Raw genomic sequence first — 23,817 nt, 5'->3', positions numbered from 1 at the left:
AGCCACAGCCATCTGCAAACACAGAAAATAAAAACTGGACCCTCAAAATGACAATTCCAATAGCCGTATTAGTCTAAACAAAAACTGAAATTACAAACAGTGCTGACAACTAACTTGCCATTCTTGCCATTAACCTACATGAAAGATTTTTTCCTATTTGTAAATTACTAAGAACTGTCGTAAAACACTATCATTTGCATTTCAGTTGTTGCTAGGTAGACATGATTGACAGGTTGACGTGTTGCTAGGTGGACATGATTGCTACATCTATGCTGAGTTACATTAGAAAGTGAGATGCCCTAGAGAGAGATTAAAATCTAAATTTTATGGCAATGTTTTGATGAGGAAGAAAGAAGAACGTTTTTTTAACTACTTTTTGTGAATTACTTAGAGTTGACCTTGGATAAACATTTCTGTAAATTGTCATTTGAGAAAGAGGAAAGAGTAACAAGATATGCTGGTAATATCTGCTTTCAGTGGTAGAGCCTTTGAAAACAAGATTGGTAGCTGCAAAAACGGCAGACAGTGATGTTGAATGTTGACACTTTTGGAGACTTGGTTTTGGTTTTTGAAAGACAAACTCACAGCTCTATACTATGGTGTGACATTAAGCTGTTTTTGAAGTGTGGTGAGACCAATATGAAAAGTGATTGAAGGAAATTTTCCAAAAATTGTGAGACTTAAAAATTACTCTTTAACAATATTGACTCTCACCTCCCTGTGTTCTATCTTTCCTTATAAAACCATTGTCTCTGTTTCATCATCCAACATGACTTGATCAAAATTATTTTCTATCACAACTAGGTTGTATGTCAAAAACCATCAAACACTGGCTTTGTAACAAAATGCGAAACATTTATAGGGGCAGGTTTTTTATCATCTTTATCTCTGAAACTGATTAATTAAACACAACTTTCAAACGACAATGAAGGATTAAACATGCCAAGTTCATATTTCACCATCAGGTCAAGTTGATTGAACTTGTGAAGCAAAACATGTCCCATATGGTGCATTTTAACAAAATACTTAACATCTGACGGCCCTAAAAACAGAGATACAGTAAACATGATTTGTACAGACTAAAGCTGCTAAAAACAGACAAAGTCACATGGGTGAACATTAGATATGGTCTTGTCTCAATACTGCTTTCTACTGACTTGGAAGATGGGGAAGTAATACTAGCTGGCAGGAAAATGGTTCACATCACTTAAAGCAGTCAGTGTCAACAACCACTAATGCTGGAATGCTGGATTGAGGAGTGCTGCTTAGGGTGCCAGTAGCTGTTACTATCGATGCTTTTTCGCTAAGTTTGCTTGGTATGTCAGTTGAAAGTTCTTGTACCACTGCCCAGAGCACGATGAAAACTCCCTATTTAGCTTGCTATCACAGTGTCTATACATGCAAGGAACACTGCGATTGTTGACATCTGAATTCTAGTCCAGACCAGAATTCACTTGTCAACGGGAACAATACAGTTTACACACAAGTTGAGTTGACATGCTCAACACTGTGGATCTCAACATGCTTTGAGAGTTGGATCCAGAAAGTGAAGTCGATATTGATAACACAAATATTGGGATAAAAATGACACAAAGTTGCAGGTACTGACCCTTAATGTTTACCATTCCAGAATTTAAAACAACTAAACATCTTGACTATTGAGACGACTGTAATCTTTGTAGTGCAGGGGACACACAGAGTGGCTATTTGTCACAAAGCTGGAACTAAAAGGTTTGTAACACCTCTCACAGACAGCAACCATTCTTATAAATGGCAAAACCAAGCTACTGGTATCCACTTCAATGCAGTGCAACAGCCATTAGAAATGTAAGTTTGGAAGTTCTTCTTAAAACAATCTTAAAAATCACAAAGTCCTGATTGTTTTCATGATAACAAACCCTGACCCTGTATTGTTAGGCAGCTGCAAAAATTTTTAAGAAACACCATAAAAGTATTCTGATCCAAGCAGAAGACAAAATTACAAAATTGTTGATTAGTAAACAAATATTTCTTTTGTTACACTTTGTTGAGCCAACCAAAGAAAATATTAATTGGCTTGATTTCATTATTAATGATAGTAGTTGATGAGAAAATTTTACTTTTCTCTTGTCAAGAAATAATCAGAGAGATAAGTGGTATGATTAAGTCACTGGACACAATGTAATGTTTTCTACAAAGTTCCATAACACTGCTATGCTTTTGCATACAGCAGTGATTTATACTGTTTAAACATCAGTCTGCAAACCACACAAACAGCAAAAACAGCATATCACACACAGTTACATAGTTCCACTTTACACAAATTTTGGGTCAGATTTATTGGTAACACTATAATACATTACTCGCAGAAAAAGTTGGATATACAGTGTTTACCAAACATCACTTTTTAACCAATTTAGCTAAGTCTGTCGATTTGCTAATTTAAGATGCTGCTAGTCTGAGCTTTTCCCCACATTGGCTATATGTATAGTTAGTATATTTTTCTAGCTAAATTGAAAACCTGCTTATTGCAATCATGTACCGTAAATCCACAGATGCTAAAAACATCATGCAGCTTCGGCCAAAAAGAAAATAAATTGTGCAGTTCCGATAATATGGTTTTCAAAAATAGGGTAGGTAGGCAGTGAGGGATTTTTTTTCCAAAGTAGTTCTAATTTTAAATACGCTTTTTTCAAGAGTTCAGGACAACCAAACACTGGCCACAACATTTCCAGAAAATGTATCATAAAATATAACGGGAATAAAAACATTAAATCGTTCAAGCAAAAATCAAACATAAGGTAACGAACATGTGATTTTATGGGTTCTTTTTTTTGACTTCTGCATTTACGTAGCTCTAAAAAGTCTCGGGTCGGCAGGTAAAAACTAGGGTACGTGTAGGTCAGGTTATTGGAACAGCACAATTTTTTTACCTTTTTCAAGGTATTTTTATAGTATTTCTCACATTTCAACTCTGCCAACAATTTTCTAACCTGCCATGACAAAAGTTTCCTTCTTCAAATATTGGAAATTTTCAAATCGGAAATGGAAATTATTTCCATTGTTTCGTTTTTTTAAGAACAAAATGAACCAAAAATCAAGTGCACATGATTGAATTAAAGAAACATCTGGAATTGTTTTCTGCTTGCACAGATGCTGACACCAAACCTTTCTCAATCTAACACAGAACAAAGCTGAACTAGTCAACTGTCTTAACAGCAATATTGATGTCTTTTTAACACTTTGAGTGCTTAAGTCAATTTTTGTTGCCTTTATAAAATATAACCAAGTCAATTTTTTTTTCATATTTTTGCCAAAATGTTAGTGAAAAACTATGCAGTGTGATGTCCATTTGATCTAAAATTAACAAAAAAAAATTAAGAAAAATTCATAAAAATGGTAAAATGTTGCAGTAAAATTTTGGTGGGAAAATTACAGCACTCAAAGGTTAATATTGCTGGGTTACCTTCTGTACTCAGAGGAATTCTGACCATACTTTGAAATTTTATGTGCAAACGATACAAATTACATCATCTTGAGAAATATTGATAATCATACTGGAGTAGCTTGAACAGTCATCCTTCAACATAAGCAACGAAAACGCTATGAACTCAGATAGAGAAAAGTCAGAAATTTGCGAGCACATCAAAGCCATCTAACAATTCATAATGAAACTAATTTCTTAAAGCAAAACTTGTGAAAGAACAAAAAATGAAAGACGAAAAAAAGATTTGGAGTATCATAGACTGAAATATTGTCACTGTAGCCGATGAGCGACTCAAGAATATGTTTTGAACAAAGGTTTGAATTTTTAAGGAGCAGTAAGCCTACTTGAGAGAGAAAACATTTGCAGGGATTTCATCCTCCACTTCTATGTTTTTATCTTGAAAGGTAAAGCTAAGTTCCATAAGAAAAGTCCTTGACAATGTTCACTTCCAGCCCTTAATGGGAAATTATATCGGGGCTTTTGTTCGCATCCACAACAGTTTTCAAAGAATTGGCAGACTGGTGTTAACTTCTGACCTTCTGACAAATTAGCTCCATTGTGAATATTCAGCCAAGCTGAGGACTACAGCTCCGGCTTGAGAGACAAAGCCGACCAAAACTCCTTTCAACAAACATTGCATCCAAATGCTTACAATTTGAAAAAAAAACAAATGTGTGATCAGAAAATCCATCAGAAAATCTGCAGCTCAACTAGTACTTACAGAGCAACCGTTATTAAGATTAGTATATTATTTCAGCGATTGATATTTATATCTGTGTTACCTGGGATCTCTTCGTAATACCAGTATGATTGATAGTGGTTACAATACAATGCTGAAACTGAATTATCCTTGCTTGATCCGTCTTTGCCATGTCTTCCCGGACAAAGTTTAGCCATCCGTACGTAGGGTGCAAAGCGTTTGTTCATATGGCTGCTTGTACTGCTTCCCGGCTCGCGCATTTTTTTCCTCTTTCTCTGACCTTCTTTTGTCGCGAAAAAATAAGAAATCACCTTTTCTGAATCACAGGCCGAAAGATAAAGTAGCGGTACAAATATCCGTCGCAAATAACGCAACTTTTCACAAATCCTGTCGTCAGCCAGTCAGCTGCGGAGGCACTACCTGGTAAATTTGATCCGGGGCTGATACAGACATGCTCCAAGCGATATGAGACACTAGCTACAGATTGCCTTTTATCAGTGATTAATACTCATTGTGCATCACTCTACACGCCAATGCTGATTGGAGTGACCACAAAAAAAATCGTGAGCATATGGTCTCTTTGCACACCCCACGTTACATGTACTTCAAACATACTGATCTCCATTTTAATAGTACATTCACTAATATACCAGCATCATCCAACCCTCTCGTTAGTTTTTCCCTTTTTATAATAAATCCTACAAAGAGAGGGGAGATTAAATATTTAATGTGTGTACATAAGATTTCTAATCCATTCTGTTACACACATTCCATGATTCAATATGGAACTTTCTGACGTTTTCATCAGGATTCTAGTTGAAATATTTGCCTTTCATTTTTTCAATTTTATTTTGTCACAATCTGAAATGTAAATATGGAGTTCTCACTATTTCCATCAAATGGAACACTGGGAGAGAACTCAAAATATACGGAGAAATGATAATATGGACTTTCTTGTGCAGGAAACTGCATACATTGACGTATGACTTTGTCTTTTTATTTTCAGATTTAAAAAAAATTAGAAATACTGTTAGAGCTTCACAGCTATTCACAACTTTTGAAAGCAGCATCAGAGTTAATCATCATATCTATCACTTTTCCTGTCTAACAATTATCGATTATTTACTTACAAAATAACAGTTGACTGTTTTCAAGGATAACTATTTCACCACACTTCCTCTAAAATACATGTTTAACACCAAATACAGTCAGAAAGTTAGATGAATCTACTTGTCATCTGAAGATCAGTGAAATCTATGAAACTCTGAGGTATGACTAAGTTTTGATGTGTACTCACTGTTAGATTGCTCTGTTTCTTTCTTGTGATTATATTTCTCACACATTATTTATATATCTCTATCTATATACTGATATACATCTATGTCTATATATCTATCATTAGATAGATCGGAAGTACGTATAGTTGGAAAGGCAAGTAAGAAGGTAGGTAGGTAGGTAGGTAGTGTGGGTGCGTATGTAATGTGGGTGGATGGGTAGGTGGACAGGTGGGTAGAAAGATGGACAGATAGAAAGATAGATAGATAGATGGATAGGTAGATCATTAGACAGATAGGTAAATAGATAGATAGATAGATAGATAGATAGATAGATAGATAGATAGAGACATAGATCGCTAGATGAAATACGTACATAAGGATAAGTGAATAAAAAGCAAAGGAACTAGTAGTCCCAATGGCAAATGAAATGCAAAAATCAAATTTCTATCACATAAACAATAAAAATCCCTTTTTGCGCTAAAGTTTGCAGTTAAACTTCTTGTTGTTGGAATACAAGGTTATGCTGAATCTGTGGCTGACATGTTAAACTATTTAAAGTGTAATTTTCATTCCAAGCTGAAGTAGCGTACTGCAAGGAAACTCAATAATTTAAAGAAAATTAGAATGGATATAACACTTGAGATAAAACTAGGGACAGAACAGTCCAAACATACCAGTAATTCACTGTGAATTGCAAAGGAAAGAGGGGTGACTGGACAAACAGACAACAACAAAGGCAGATATCTACATCTTGGACTAAGATGCTGTTTGAAGAGTCAGCAGAGAGGCAACTTTGGATTTGACTTTCACTATTTTTGATCTGCTGACCAATTTTTGTTTTCAATTGTCTCCTTTTAAGTATGCTGACATACAGCCTTACCAACACACCACATTGGCTATGATAGATTTGAGTTTGGATTCGAATTCAGCTGTAAACAATGACATACATTATTGCACACCTGCATCTGTAACCTATGTAGTTTTAGTCATACAGTAAAGTTTTGGTATCAGAGGATGTGAAGTCAAACAAAGTTGATGCGGAGTCCAGTAACTTTAGTGTTATTGGACACTATTTGACCTTTGCCCTCATAACACCATTACGTCAACACAGGGAAAAAGACCAGAAGAGTTTACATTTTTATAAAAAAATGTACATCTAAACATTCAGTAATTAATAATGGTCCTAAATCAATAAATTTGAGTGACTCTGCTGAACTACAATTTCTACGTGCACTATGCTACATATCTACATGCTACAATTTGGACTTTTTGTGGTAAAATTGGATTTACCAGGTGTATGATAATAAGATTATTCCCAAAATACTGGAATTTATGTCCTCGTACATGTACATTGTACACTTCAGTATTGTCCTCGATGATACCTCCCCTGCACAATGCACTCGGACATGAAAGCGTTTTGTGAATGACATTATAAAACTAATATTATAAACTACAGCAAACCAACATGATTTTTGGAGCAGAACGAAAAACTCTATCTAACAATAAAATATAAAACACTGGGAAATGCATCATAATACATCACAGATAACGGCTATAAAGTGAATATTTCATTTCTATTCTATGCTATTCTGCACGGTTTATTAGATGTAGTGTTGATAATATCCACCAAAGATTCCTGCAAGCCATCTAAAAATTGTGAAATATCTGCGCTTAGCTTTCAAGTTTTACCAACATTCCTGTTAAGTTGATTATAAAATAATTTTTCATGACAGGCAAATCACATAAGTTGTGTAACCAAAGGTCTGTGCATGAAATCCCTAGTTGATGCATGAGGAAACATCATACTGCATTCAAGCCATATTTCTTTGAATTATTAATGCAATTTCCGTACTGGCCCGAGTCCCTTCTTCCATTATCATGAAGCATCCTTAAAAAATTATATCGACCGAAGGAAAAATCCTCAGGCTATAAAATCTTATGATGGAACAAACACTTGTTTGGTCTCTGTTCCTCATTTCAAAATAATGCTGACTTTTCAGTCATGGAAAATCACCGTCTATTACAACTTTTCTTCAACAAAACATTGTTGATATCAAAATACGCCTGCGGACATGTTCCCTAATCTAAGATTATCTGGATGATTATAATTCTCCTGCCGTATGTTGTCATTTTGATGAAGTCTTGGAGTGCAACCTGAAGCAACAGACGGATTTTCCTCGGATAGTCTCATGGGAAAGTTATGGAGATACCTGATAAAGGCAGAGTTTGTGATATCTGCATGATTAGCCGGCAATCTGCCCCTCGCATTCCCCCTTTGGCGCCGTCCGTTTTAACAACACACCACACAGGTCACCTGTGCAGGATGTTCTGCTTCTTTTGTCTGTAGCTGGCAAAACTTTCAAAGGGTGGGATATCAATGAAAAGAGCAGTGAAAAACACAAGTTTACTGGAACACTCTCGCCCCTAAATCCCTGTGTACACATTCAATTTAATCACAGGAATTCACATAGTTGGACCAAAACCATAGTCACGAAAGTGTTAAACTGAAATAATAATACTGATGACGATTTTTTTTTTTGATGTAACAGAGTAAAGCTCAAAATCGTAATATTGATAGCTCACTGAACCATCAAAACATTTTTCTTACAGTCCATGATTAAACTATTCTAACAGATATGAAGGTCAAGTGGTTTCAAAGGCTAAAATTTTATTGCACATTCTCAGCCTGTTACTTTTCACAATCTACTGGTTTCTAATCACAATATTTAGTAAATCCCTGTAACTGTCATACAATCAGACCTTCACAAGTATTGAATATTGATAAAAGTATCAAGTGACATGGCCCCGCTTGAACAGAAGACCATTTCAACACAACGCAAACACATCGATATCAGGTTTTTGGCGACGACGATGTTAGATACCAACAACATTGCAGAGTATATCACAAATCTGACATAATAAAGTGATGGTAAGGAACATGAGAAGATGTTGGGTGTAGGGAATCAAATTAGAAACCTTGTAACAAGACACCCTCTCTTGACAAGTGTGTGTTTTGTGGTTGCCTTGATGGAAGGAAGGAAATGGTCTGATTACATTGATAACAGGGATGCTTTCTTCTTACATGAATGGGCCCAGAGTATTGGTCCATATCTGACATGAATGGGCCCAAAGCGTTGGTTCGTATCTGATTCCACTGCTCAAGGGGCAGAGGTAAACAGTCTAGCTGTACTCAGTGATTTGTCATTAAGTTTTCATGTGGTACAGTATCCCTAAAAATTACAAAGACTAGGTATTTTCAAAGATGCGGCTCCAAGGGCACCTGTTCACTTTCACATCCCATTGACTTTAAACATACATTTTGAGGCAGTCATGCTAATTTTTGGGAGTTGTGGGTTTCAAATATTTAATATCTCAAATGGGCTGCCATAGTTTGTATTATCTTATGAAAAGTTGAAAGTTACTTTTCTTGAGCATTGAAATCACTTACGAATTATTACACCACAAATTATGAGATCATATCATGAAGCAGAGAGCTCCACGTTGGTAAAATGCTCTGCTACAGTGTGCATTCAACCTTGAGATGAAGCATCAATAAAATACATTTTTTTATTTTTCTTGTCTCTTCAGGTGATTTTGGATCCTCGTTGTAGAAAAATTTTCATTTGAAATCAGTCGAATTTAGCAAGTTGCAAGAAACAGATATAGACATGTGATTACAGTGAGGGTGAAGTTGTGAGGAGTTGTGAGGAGGTCTGACGGAAGGTTAGAAAGATGAGCACTTTCTGACTAGCCATCTTTATTTACTGTCACTGAAGAAAATAAGAATCATAGAAAACTTGCAGCATTGTACTAAGGTATCTTTGGTTCTTGTAGGACATGATTGCTGGTTATTTGTTTCCTTATAGCTTGCTTTCATTAAATATTATGTTCTACTCTGTATTGTGAGAAGCCAGCATCTTTTTCATGCTGCTAGGAAGTACATGTACAAACACCAGAGCGGTACATCAAAAAGGTTTAATTTTGACATACTTTTTATTTAGTTTGATCTTCCATTGAGGTCTCAAAACTTTGTCTGGTTTTCAAAATAAGTAAGAGAGGACAACCTACATGTTTTGAAAGCAAATGAAAAGAAATTTGGCTGGTTTTTTTTCAATTCAATCATTCTGAATGTCAACCTTATGGCAAAAAAACCCATAAAGTAACCCTATCAGTATCAGATGAAATGGTGAGTTTGGATTTAAATAACCACTGAGAATGAAGAGTTACTCCTTTCAGTAAGATGTATCTCTTTGTCCTCTGATGGAGAATCTGGAACATTTGAATGAAATTGCTACTGTGACAGTACTGGATCTACTCATAGTACAGACAACCTGAAGACAGACAATATCTAGATTGAATTTTGCATATTACACTGACAGAGAACTCATTTGGATATTTTGAAATCCCTTGCTATTCTGCCATGGAGCTCTTCAGAAGAGCTTTCTTTTGTTTCATTATCTCTGCCACTAGAGGGCACAAATCATAGCGTGATAAACAACAATTTAATTTGTGCAAGAGCCATGAGGACAAATAGCATGGATGAACGTGTACTTTATTGATAAGATGATGAACAATGTTGACCATATTGTGGCTAAATTTTCAGCCTTGTGAGACTTGAAGGTAATAGATGCACCTTGAATGTATTCTTTTCACAAAATAATGTCATTGATATTTTGTTTTGGTATTTCACATTCAGAGGCTGCATTTTTTTGATTAATTCTTTTTTTAATTACTTGTGTTAAAACACATATTTACTGTTATGTAGACATGACATTTCATGGTAAATGGTGAAACAGATTTTACTTCTCATCATAAAAATTCTATTAGTGCGGGCAAAGATTGAGTCACCAATGGCAAGACATAAACACATGCAGATATCCGTCACTTCACCTAGATAGATGCCTTATCACAATAAGAAATAATTCACCCTTGTACATCTACTCCAAAACAAAATTTTGAAGAAATAAATCTTCCTGAAAAAAAGTAGATGTACATGGATATGAAAATTTATTTCTTCAATTTTTTTTTAAAACTTCCATATATTGAAGTGGATAACATTGCCATGTTGTATTATAATTTATATGCAACACATTTCATTTTATCAACTGTAAGTAAAAATTTTCCTTGAATCTGGTCCAACAATGCCCTATGTGTTATATGGATGGATGAGGTTAGCTTTGGGAAGTTACACCATGTAATGACAAAGAAGTTAAAAGGAAACGTAGAATAATCTGTACTACAGTTATGCAAAACTTTGTGAAGGCATGCATATCTGTGATTTTGAAAATGCTTTTGACTTATATTGCTATACTGGAAAACCTTTGAACCAAACCTTCTCTCTGCCGGCAGTTATTGTAATTCATGTGTATTAAGGAATCTTCCATGATAAATTGCCTAACCCCCAAGGATCATGCAATAGATGAGCATAAACCGAGCACCTGTCACCATTGCTGAGTTGTCAACAGACTAATTTCAACAGAAGGTTAACTTTTCATGTCCCATATGCCAAGAAACAATGCTAAGTAACTGAACTAAAAGATAGAATCTGGAGCCAGTTCAACAGTCTGACAATGGCCATCCATAAAAGAAAACTTTCTACTCATAAACATTTTTAAAAGCTCCTTCAGATGACACATATATTTACAGTTTGGAATGCTCTGTCAGTACAGTGTATATTCAAAAGTGACCTCTATAAAACATGTCAACTATTTACAATGATGAGAGCTGGCCAGTTATTATGAAGACTTTCACAGATGAGACAGTATTGTATTGTATCTACTCATGTACTCAACACATACAGATGCAGAAACATGTTACACACTGTATTTATCTCAGTTGTTCCAACACTCACTAGTATGAAGAACAAGAAATGTTTGTTTTCCTTAGAAGCTGTTGAGGACTTTGTTGACACCAGGGCTTGTCATTATATTTCTCTACGTAAGGTGTAACTTTCTACATTTTCTTCATAAGTCTCTCTAGAAAAAACTTTGAACAATGGTTGAGGGAATACGTTCACACATGTACATATTTGTTGTAATTTTTAAGTCTGACACTCAGAACTGACAAATGTACTCACCTGTCTGGTGTAGAGTCAAACCAGAGAGATCTACAGGAAAGAAAAGAAAAGTTGATACATTAGAGTACATGGACATATATTTTTCAGTTGTCGTTTCAGTTTAAAAACAGGGAAAACTTCAGGGCACCGCACCAGGTACAAGGAAGCTGTCATCTGAAAGTGAAGATCGCCCTCTATGATATCTTTTTAAAGACTTTTGTTTACAATATAGAATGCTCACCAGCAATACACACGACTGACAGGTGGAAAAGACCACACAGTGACATATCATGGTGATCAAGTTGGGTATATAAAGATTATGAGATTATGAGAGAGTGGTGACAGTCAGCTTCAACAGTTTAAGATTCTTGATTTTGTTGGATAGACCTTCATTGACCCTTACATGAGCAAGTCAATTTTTTTTCAGATTTGTTTTCCAAAATTTGATGAAACAATGTAGCTATTGAAAAGTGATCCATTTGGTTCAAAACTATACAAAAATACAGACAAATTCATAAAAAAACTGTTTAAATTTTGCACCGAAATATTATGGGAAAAATTATAACACTTTGTAAGTGTTAATATAACCATCCTTAAAGCAAAGCAGAATGTTAGTCCTGTGCAGTTACACAATTTTTCAAATTCAATGTTGCCCTACAAGCTTTGTTACAGAGATTTGTTGGAATGTTTTTTCATTTCACTAATTACATTGACTCTCCAACACGATTCATTTTTAAGATAGTATGCACCTCAAAGCTAAAAGACTAAAACTTTTACTAAAACTTTCTTCAAGGGAAAATTTAATTAAACCATTCTAAAAAAATACCGTCAATGACGCTGTACCTTCTCTAATGTGTGGCCAGGTCAGGTAATTGGTTGTTGGCATGGAGTTGTTGGTAAATAGTTGATGATGTAGGGGCATGAGGTGGGATATGGACCCAAAGAACCCAAAAGATGATTAAATACATCAATCAAAAAAATTCTAAGCTACAGTATAAACTGCCTAAAGATAGTTCAATGTGGAAAAAAGTTAAACAATCAGAAATAAGAATTAACAGTCCAAAATAGTAATGATGCACTTCCTTACTGACCTGAGTGCATGTGAAATACACAACCTGGCATCTGTAAATTAATGTATACCAAGTGATCATTTAAAGTCACTTCTAACTGTTTTTAATGGATTTTCCAAAGAATCCAGTGGAAATGATGAAAAACGCTTATCTGGTCTTGTGTTTGTATAACCTCATGGCTGATAATTGTCATAGTATTGAAAAAAAATTGAAAGTGAAGAAATTACTGTTTTTAATAGGCACATTTTCCTTGAAATACATGACCGTGTAAAGAATATATGCTAAAAGTGTTTAAGAGTAAATTTCTTTTCAAAAAATAATTTAATTTGTGACCAAAGTATTTTTATTCTTTGAGTTTACAAATTCAAACATTGCAATTTGTTCAATCATCTTGTGCAGTGCAAAATTTATAAAATGACTGAAAAAAAAAAAAATTGGCAGAATTACAGTCTTTGTGATGTAAAATTATGGGTTGACATCACGATAACTGTTAATCTGTTTGAAGTACTAATATACTATAATTTAAAAAAGAAAAGTTCATGTAGAAACGGTAAAGTATATTGTCAGCAATGTAGTGTTAATTTTGCCTTTACATCAAAATATGCCTTTGCTGGATACCAAATATATAGGGCGAAATGTCAGCCATGTTCAGCAAAATCCACACAACAGCATTGATCCTTTTCTAATTTGATTTGATTTGCTTATGTTATCCTTGTATGACAGTCAGTACAATATGGAACTTGAACACAACACAGTGAATAAGTATGCTGTAAATGAAATGGTGTGGCTGCATCCACATGCAGCAATAGGAGTGCCTTTGTCTCTCACCCCTCATTTCCAACCTGTCCCATCCCTGAAAAAATAGTTTGGTCTTATATTTATAATGTTAATAATTTCTGTATTTGTTAAAATGTGCGCATCTCAAAAACTTTTGATCATAAACATTTTCATTGTTTTTTATAGCTGACCAATCAGTTAACCTGTTTATTTTGAATATTTGCGCATTTTTCCTCAGTATTTGACATTTCCTGAATACCTTCTTATTCAGTTTGTCATTTTCTAAAAGTTTAAATGCTCCATTGTGTGGTCAAGCTTTCCACAAGCATCAAATGTGGTACTTCATATAGGAGGGTCTGCCTCTAGAGGGCGGGCATTATGAACAGTGTTTGTTGGTTAATTCCTCCACGTAAACTTCTGATTGTACTGTAAACATTGAACATGGCCGACGTCCGATTTTCCTGTCTAAAACTTTCACTCATTTTCGTTCATATGACTCTGAAACTCCAGGAAACGATTGGGAAGAAAGGGTTATCTTGAAATATTGAGGTACTCGCCGATATTTTGCAAAATTAAATGAGAAAAAATGCAAGGAAAATGCCGACAGGCTTACACAATGACAGTTTTCAGACTCAGAGGCATATGATCACCTCTGCAGATTATGCAACAGACCCAGATCACGTGAGGCCATGAGGGGATATCCACGCAACTCAGTACCAAACACTAGTGCTCACAGAGTGAGCAAACACAAAGTGAGTACCCCTAACGTCAGCTCAGCAGTCTGTAATAGATTGTAGTCAACTAAGAAACCTTGGAGAAAGGCTTAACACTGTGGCTATGCCGCTAAGTCCCTTTTGATTTTTGTCATAGCTCAAAATCGTTCTCCCACACCTCAACCTGAGCCATGAACACCCCCACCAGTTTATGATATGACCCATCACAATGGCATGACGTCAACGGATCTTGACAGACGGAAGTCTTGACAGACGGAAGTTCTTGACAGCAGCATATTGGTTTTCAACTCTAATACCTTCTCTGTCTATAAATAGACACGAAAGGTAATAAAAAATGTTGGTACTACAGAAACAATAACCTTAACTTTAACAACATTTGAAATGCAAAATGGCAGCCCATCCTGTAATTTTTTTTTTTTCAAAAAATGAGATGGTTTAAATTAGCCCACATAAGTGGTAGACTTGAAAAGTATTGTAAAAACTTGGGAGTCCAAATATCTGTCCCCAGTGTGCATTCTAACTTATGTCAATTCTTGTGAAAGATGTAAACTACCACTAGAATGAAATCAGATTAAACTGTGTGACTAGATTACTTTATAGATGGTTATCAAAAAAGCTAAGGTGAGAGACCTATATCTGATTCAGAATTTAACATGAATTTGTAAACTTGATATTCGGTGTTCTTCACAGGAATTTCTGATAGCATATTAACTGATTTGCATAACGATATAATTAATTGTTATGTTTATGAGTTCATATTGTTTTACCAAAATAAGAGTAGCAGCAACTGTGTTTTAATTGCTCTGGCAAGAACACTGTATGGCAGATTTCTTGTAGTTTGCTAAATATGTCGATAATTGAACACCTTAGGTCACTGTACTTTACTGTGACAAACCCTACACTTTGATTTTTGATGTAATGTTGTAAGCATTGGTGCAGAAAGCTGTTTAGAGTTCTCATAAATAGACTGAATTCAGAAGTGTGTTCTCAAGAATGAGGACTTTGCACCTGACTGCATCCGCCAAGATATCATTACCCATTCATAGCAAGTCAAAAAGCAATCATTTAAGATGACAAGAACACTGCCCTCGCTCTGTAAACAAGTTTATTTAGCTTATCTGAGCTGTCCACAACTATTCTGGGGTCACTCACCTTACATCAATACTAGCCCCAGTGGTGCACTTTTTCTAACCTCTTTTCACAGCAGAGTTAAGTTACTCCATGAAAACACCACACCTGTAGCGTGTTTATAGCAGCTATTATTGTTCTCTTGGCATGTGATCAACTTTCTTTTGCCACAGACATAATGCACTGACCCGACCTCTAAAACAAGAATTTCAAAACAATTTCTGTTTCTCCTTCATGTGGTAGTCAGCCATAAAACCACTTTCTCTCATTTTGAAGTGTGAGGTAATGTTGGTAAATGATACCTGACCCCCAACTCCATTTAACTGACTGCATAGTGCAGGGTCTGAGTCTAAATCCTGGCTGTAAAGATTTCTTTATTATAATAGCATTGTATTTCACCAAATGGTGCCTATGTCTACACAATTATTCAACTAATGTGGGGCTTTGAATTAAATTGAAATCACTATTAACTTTACTAGCAAGTATTTGTCATTTCATTTAACTTCAGTACACTTTTAGAAGTCCCTTCATTGTGTCTATTTCCCTTTTCATGAGAATTTTTTTTTCAATTTTGAAATCAAATACAACTTATCAAGAAATGCTTATCACATGCATTGTGTGACCATTGATGAGCGCACAACTTAGATTTTAACAACTAAACAATTTTTGGTTACAAACTCAAATATGGCCACCATGAATACATGTACATATGGAAGAGCTTGAATTTAATCCATCAAATCCGTCAGTACAAATTGAAATAGTGACATTTTCAAAGACAATACCGCTTAGCAATAGAAATCCAAAACATCTTACTGGTGGTATTTTGGGAAAAATAAAGTGCAAAAACATTGGTTTACCAAATATGAGCTAAAAATAAAACTACCTGTAGTGGGTTATTCACTGTTAAGTTGAATGGTGCCCTCTGCATGTTTTGTTCTGCCATGGAATAGTGTACCAGTGTATGAAAAAAATATTCTGCAGAAGTTTTAGGGTGTTAGTCCACTTGGATGTCACGTGTATAATATTTTGTGGACATTTTCAATCTTATTTTATTCAAAATCTTGCTACTAAAATTCTGTTCTTGTTCACGAGTTAGCATCAATTTCTGCATCATTTGTACTACAATTTGTAATGTAATGATCAAAAATTTACGTCATCTGTGGAATCCTTCGGTCGCATCGATGAATCATGCTAACAAGTAAGTCAAAGCAGATAATTCCACCACCATTATCATATTCAAGCTAAACATTTGGTGTATGCTACCCTCTTGTACAAGGCATTGAAAGCTAAGTACAGACAGTAACAGCCTTGAAGTAGTGAACACAGTGACCAGGAACACTGACCTAACAATGTCATGGACGTTTTGAATTTTTGTGATGGAGAATTTGTTTCTGTGCCACAGCATCAGAGTTAGTTCACAAAACATTTGGTGCATGACCAGTAGAATACAATTTGTTCACACCACATTTTTTAGATTGCGTGAGTTGTGCAAGCCGACTGCCGCCATGACAAATTCTCACATATATCAAGAGTTAGTGAGACAAACTGCATGCTCTCAGCCACTGTTCGGTCACAGACTCTGGCTGATATGAGCAGAGAGCATGACAACAAAGATGTTTTACACCAGCAGCTGGGGAATATATACACCTAAGTGAACACAAAGTAAATAGCCTTGGGTCTTCTTGTCCTCCAAGATTCACACCAGCTGCTCTCTCAAAGTGTATAACGTTTTTCTCAAATAAACAACAATTTTTTTATTTCTGTACTGAAATCACAGTCTACGTGACCTTATCGTGACCTCACCACGGTCTGCGGTGGCACAGCCATGACCTTTATCCTGTCATCAACCCAGGGAGTTACACTCATCATGTAATTTATGCGATGAGACGTTTCTGAGAGAACTTTCTCAGGACAATGTAACAAACATTCAAACATTTCTGTACAGCAGGAAGTCATACACCAGGTTTAATAATTTTATGAAACTTGGCACAACCACAAAATGTAGTCATTTTACAACACCAGCAAACATCTTGAACTGAACAGCACCTATCAATTGACTGATTACAGCCCTCCTCCAGATGATGTATTTTTCTGAATTTCATTTTCCCAACGTCCACAGATTTTAAAAACAAACACTTTGCACTTCAATCAAGGTTCAAAATTCCACACTCACTTGAAAGCTAAGCACAGTTTGCAGTGTTTATCGATGTAGTTTCTATTCATATGAAACATTTAGCAAAGTTATAAAATAGATAAAAGATTCCAAGGCAATTTATTATTTTACTTACCAATTCCCGGAGAGACAACCCGTTCATAGTGATACGGATTAACGCACACACTATCGCATTTCAGGTCGAATGCAAACTGGCAAAATTTCATGTGTTTGAGTTCATTTTTGTGAAGATCTGGCCATCGCCACAACCGTGCGTAAATGACATGTGGGAAGCCCTTCCTGCCAGCAACCTGAAAATGTGAACAGAAACAGTGAAATTAGAAATGTATTTGAGAACTTTACCCAGACATACAGACAAATCATATATTACAGAAACAGTGAAATTAGAAATGTATTTGAGAACTTTACCCAGACATACAGACAAATCATATATTACAGAAACAGTGAAATTAGAAATGTATTTGAGAACTTTACCCAGACATACAGACAAATCATATATTACAGCCTATAAGTATACGGTACTTAATAAAATCTTCATTTTTCAACTTTTTCAAAACAAAGTTTCAATATTTAAATATGAACATTTTTGAAGACTTTACCGGGAAGCCCACAGTCGAAATCTATATGAATGTATTAAAAAATTAGAGGTACATGAAATCCTCATTTTTCGACTATTTTATTTCAATCTTTTTAACATTGAAATATAAAATTTTTTAGGACTTTGCCCGATTAAAATCAAAACGATGTATTAAAGCCTTCAAAGTGCATAAAATCTTTATTTTTCAACTTTTTTGACTTCCAAAGTTCTGAGTAGCCCTATCTTTTAGCAGAACTTCGTATTTTTGAAGAAAAGATCTCATCTTACTGTACAGCACAAGAGACTTGCATCTGCTTGTTACTACACTTGTATAGGAATAATATCAGTAGATTGGATTATGCAAATAATATTTCCACAACAGAAAAACTGTGAGTATCAATGTATAAAAAAGCAGAATGCTAAATGTAAACACTGACAAACACTGCCAAAGTTTGTCTTACAAAAGGTTATGCAATAAACACAGGAGGTTATGAATATGGCCTTTAGAAAAAGGTGTTAAAATATGACATAATATGAAATTTTTACAAAAGTACAGTATGTGTCAGCGGAATAGCAAGTTCAATTCTGAAATCACACAGCCTATATGGATACTGGTATGTACTTAAATGGAGTGACCTGTAGTCAAAGAATGTGGGCATAAAATTAAATATTTTATGCCAATAATTGCACTACAGAAACATTCAGCTTATCTGAATAATTGAATATAATGCATTATGTACTCAATATGTACAGAGTTAGAAATTATAAAGAGGGAAAAAATTGCAGAGTAATAGAAACATGTTCAATATCGTGAAACAGTCATTTTTATTATGTTACCACAATACCATCAGGGCAATGGTAGCTCTAAACAGTCACTGTGGTAGCATACAGTCATGTCTATAAACTGACAAATCCAACTATTTGGTAGGTACTTGGCAACTTGCAGCACAATTTCCAAACTGTCTTTGGTTGAAAATAAGCAAAGAAAGCGAGGCTATGTTATAATACATTACAGAATCAAATTACTTGCTATCAACAAAACATGGCTGTTTACACTCTTATTGACCTTTGATATGTTGTTGTGTTCTGTGTAAAGTGTCAGATATTTTGCTGGTTGAAAATTGTAAGTGTTTTCAAAAACTGTACATGATTGGCAGAATTGATTGCTGAGTACATTGTAAGTGTCTGTTACATAATACATGAGTAGTTTTAACCTGTCAGGCCAGACTTCCTGGCAACTGAATTACCTGGACCCCTATCTATGGTAGTTCACACCTGAGAAGGTCAAACACTCAATATTTCCTGACGTTCATATTTGTTTTGTAGTAAATGAAATGACAAGTGACCCATGCAGGACTGGAACCTACATCCTCTGAATACATTTTGGATGTTCTACAGACTGAACTAATCGATCAGTAAGAATTAGTGTGGTCGGTCCTGTAACTTAGATGGGGCTCTTCTTTTCATGTGAGTGTAAAGTTAGTTTTGGCTAAACTCATCTACTAATCTTTCTTCCTAAAGATCCTGCGGATTCAACAGGGATTCGCACAGAAGTCATCAACACTGGGCCCTTAAACAGAAGTAGTGTTTATATCAAAAGACGCAACATTTGAACACACAGAGTTGAATCACAAAATACAGCAAAACAGAATAGAACATAAGACTTGAGTTTCATTACTCATAGAATAACTCAACCGAGAAGATTTCTGAGATGGATTTTTAGTTGACTTTATAAAATAATGCTCTGAAGAATCAGGTAGGATATAAATTCACAGCCAATCTAAATATCATTAAGAAAATCAACAGCCAATCAGAAATATCATCAGGAAAATCGACAGCCAATCAGAAATATCATCAGGAAAATCAACAGCCAATCAAAGAAAACTATGAACTCAACACAATATCGATGTTACCTTGACTGATATCATGCTTTTTTGGGGTGAAGACTATTTCAGATTTATTAACGATTTGTACACTTTGCTTAATTTACTCTTGAGCTCTTTGGCACGTGTACTGTACATGTACCTTGTCTTTGTGTAGACAGCAATTTGAGCCAAAGATGTCTATTCGACACAGCTGTATGGAAGCAGTGTAAAGAGTGCTATGTTATCTACATAACTACTTGTATCTTTGCCAACAAATTCCACACATGTCACTGTAAGGTTAAACTCAACTTTATGCAGTTCAATACCAAGATCACCTAAAATTATAAATTCTTTAATTTATGAGAATAGCAGCAAAGAGGACAGGGGATTGAACTAATGTATTTCATACACCTCAATGGTCCAGTGTTTTAGTTTCTCAACTGTCAAAAGTATCATTTTATTGTCAAGAAATATTGCAACTTAGGATCACAACCACAAATTTTCTCTCCTGTTTGTCTCAATAAAGGACATCACTTGCTGTCACCTTTGAAGGCTGTTCATAAGTGGCCTCCAGATTAATATATTGGCCATCTACTTCAGATTTATCAAATCTGTGTATTCATTCAGTATATCATGCAGGACTTTGTCAAATTTCAGATTACAACTGACAAGTAGCTCTGTACTTTGAGATTATTCCAAAAATTTTGAACTCTTCTTGGCAGGAGATAAAATGTTCCATTAATTTTGAAATTTGGTTCTGCCTCTATACAAAGTTTTACAATATTTCAGATAACACACACACACACACACACACACACACACACACATACTACTTCAGGGGTTATCATGGATTTATGAGAAACTAACATAATTTTAACATAATATCATTCCAGAGATGTGTACAAAAAAAAATTTGCCCATGAGAAAAACTACTCACAAGTCCCCTTAGAAACCATCTCACTCTCTGAATATACTGGATAACAGATTTTTACTCAGACAGGTGTGCTGTTTTAGTATGCCTCAAAAAATCTAAAATTCTTCTTTCACTAACACTCACACAATGAAAAGTGCCTTAAATGCCCAATATCCTGTCAGTTGCTATGGACTTATGTGTTGCCAGGTAACAAAGATGACCTGATCTTCATCTGTTTCTAAGGCATTCTTCCTGACAGCACATTGCTTCCTTTCAGAGAATTCTGACTCGAAACACACATTTAAGGTTTAAGGTTATTTCACTCACAGTAAAAAGCAAAAGGGCTTTAATTAAGACGCCTAAACTTCTTGATATATTTTCACTTTCATTTATTATCTGCTATATTTATGCAGTTGCTGAATTTCAAAGTGTCAGGTTGCCAATTTCCTGTACATATATCAACAGTAACACAATACTGCATTATATTAAATCTTGTCCATTCTTTTCTATTCACTTCACAAATAACTCAGACAACAGCTGGGGTAAGGTTGTGTTCTGTGAATGACGGGACATTGCCCCAGTTGGCTAACAGCATTTCATCAATTTTTAGTGCCATTTACTTCTTGGTCTACTCCATTCACTGATATATTTGTTTCACTCTGACCATGGAAGTAAAACAATTTCATCCATATTTTATTGAGTTTTCAAATTTCCCCGGAGAAGCTAATCATCCTTTCATGATGGGTAGCAATTGCAATGAGGCATGACATGCGTTCAATAGACGGAGACGCCATCAACTTTACAAAGCATCTCAGATCTTGATTTGATCCAATTGTAGCATCTCATAAGTCAGTAGTTCAGATAATATAATTTTCACCTTTTTTCATTTCATTTGCGTGGTGACTCATTCGCTGTCATTTTTCTTTTGCCGAGACTGGATTCTTATGACATCATTTCTACCTTGCTGCTGATATACTCTTGTAAATTCTGTTTGTGGTACATTGTCTTACATGGATTGAAAAAGATTCAAATTTCTCACCATGGCTATAGCAACAAACAGGCCTTTTTTAGTGTACAGTATATCTGCACAGTTCACAATACATTGACGATAGGATGTTGATGATCTCAAAGCAATGAGTACGGAGTTCAGTATAAAACTGTTAGCTTAGTCTTATCATCATCTCTATTGCCACTTGGGACAACAAAATTAGCTCAGAGAAGTCAAACATCACAGGCTACATACCAGTCAATAACACTGTACAATCAAGAAGGCAATTATGAAAGATACATCATGTACACTGTCCCTGCACAGAAGTTTCAAACAGTTGACTAGGAAACTTATTCCAAGATTACATGTATAATATACAGGCAGAAAGTGTTTTGTGGTAGAATTACATGAACATGTATGTGAACATTCTCTCTTAGCATAAATTATTCAAGTTGAAGTGATGAAGTGGTGGTGGATGTAAGCTTTGACCAGTCTCCTACAACACTGATGCTGTAACTCACATCACTTCCTTTGGTCAAATCATCTTTGACCTGTCTCCTACAACACTGATGCTGTTTCTATTCCTTTGGTTTATCAAATCATTTACTGTTTGCTGTCTGCTTTCTATTAATTTACAATGATTGACAGACCGCTCAATCATCATTGTCTTCATGATGTAAATACAGAAATCAAATCTTGGGCTAAGTTCCCCTATAACCTTCATTTTTTTATCTGTTACCATGGTGTTTAGTACATGGAATGTGTTACCATGGAGATGACATTTGACCTTTCTGGTTGATGACCCTAACCTTATCAAGTCTTGATTTCTCAAAAACGTTACCATTAGATTATAAATGTCACACTAGTCAGGGTACAATTTAAACAATCATGATAATACTAGTAAACAGAGAGTAACTTAATTGGAGATAAAACTTGACACTCTGGGGGATGTTGGTAGCTTTTGAACTTATAGGATGTCTCCTCGGTTTCGGTGTACATGTACACTACAACCCCGCCAAAACATCCTAGACTACTTTCTCTATAAGTTGGTCTAATTCTCTATAAGTTGGACAATTCATATTCACTTTTCACTTTGGAACATTTTTTATACCAACTTGTCTTTTAAACTGTATGTGCTGATGAATTTTTGGTGGTAAGTTTGTGATTCGCCTTGGCAGTGTAGTTGTCTTTAGAAATTTCACAACAAGAATGTGGATTGACATGTAAACTGTGAGGTATGTACAGCTTGTTGCTGAACAGGGTGTTGAGACAAGTTACGTCCTAAAAAACATGTTACAAGTGAATAAACTAAAATGAGCAGATTCATTTTTGCAAAACACTACCTTTTTTTCCCTAAGAAAATAATGTACAAACATGTTCTTTTGGATCCTTGTTCCTGACAGGATTGAAATTCAAAATAACATGTTTAAATGAAGTATGAATCTGTAAACATTTTTTGATCTGAAGCTCTGTCAGGGAATCATGAAGTCAAAGCTGACTTCAAGAGTTGAGTTGAAAACTGATGATTGCGCAGGGCTGGACAATTTTTTTTCCAGTTCACTTGTCTGTCGGACAAGTGGATTTTCAATTTCACTTGTCCTCTCAAAAATTTTACTTGTCCTCCATTTGTAATAATCAAAACCAAAATACTTGCGACAAATTCTGTAGAGGCTTTTAGGGCTTTCTTATTTTGGTAATTTTCGCCGATGTTGACGCCGATTTTTCTCAAAAGTTTACATTGAAGTAGGCCTGCGTACGGTCTGTTACATGTGTTCCCGGCGTTATACGGCCTCCACCACAAGAGGCCGTATAATGCCGGGAACACACAGACCTGTATGCAGGGCTAACATTGAATTTGAAAGTACATATCATACATCGGCTTCCCGTGTTTGGCAAGCATAAATGCCGTCGTAAAAAGATTGGTCAGTTTCTGTCGCTGGTCGTCATTCGGTTCATGTATTGCGAGTGCATCGGGGTGTTGGCAAGTGAAACCGTACCGGGCTATGCTCAGCGGGACCCATAAAATTTCCACAATCATTGTTCCCGTCACAATCTCATCTGCGATGCGCCAAACAGTCCAAATGTGGTTGACTA

At 35.4% G+C, this 23,817-nt stretch overlaps 1 protein-coding gene across 2 annotated transcripts in view; it reads right to left on the bottom strand.

The window, feature by feature from the left end:
* The window catches only part of LOC139116670 (mothers against decapentaplegic homolog 4-like), an 86,742-nt gene that overhangs the window by 17,264 nt on the left and 45,661 nt on the right, over window positions 1–23,817 (bottom strand). For both annotated transcript variants that reach the window (XM_070679251.1, XM_070679252.1), the window contains exons 3-4: window positions 17,496–17,670; window positions 11,520–11,549 (exon numbers count right to left, since the gene is read on the bottom strand). In XM_070679251.1, coding sequence (XP_070535352.1) covers window positions 11,520–11,549; window positions 17,496–17,670 — 205 coding nt within the window. The remainder of the gene's footprint in view (window positions 1–11,519; window positions 11,550–17,495; window positions 17,671–23,817) is intronic.

Source organism: Ptychodera flava, chromosome 18 (genome assembly GCF_041260155.1).
Source record: "Ptychodera flava strain L36383 chromosome 18, AS_Pfla_20210202, whole genome shotgun sequence".
NCBI lineage: Eukaryota > Metazoa > Hemichordata > Enteropneusta > Ptychoderidae > Ptychodera > Ptychodera flava.
This window is presented reverse-complemented; position numbering and strand designations above follow the sequence as displayed.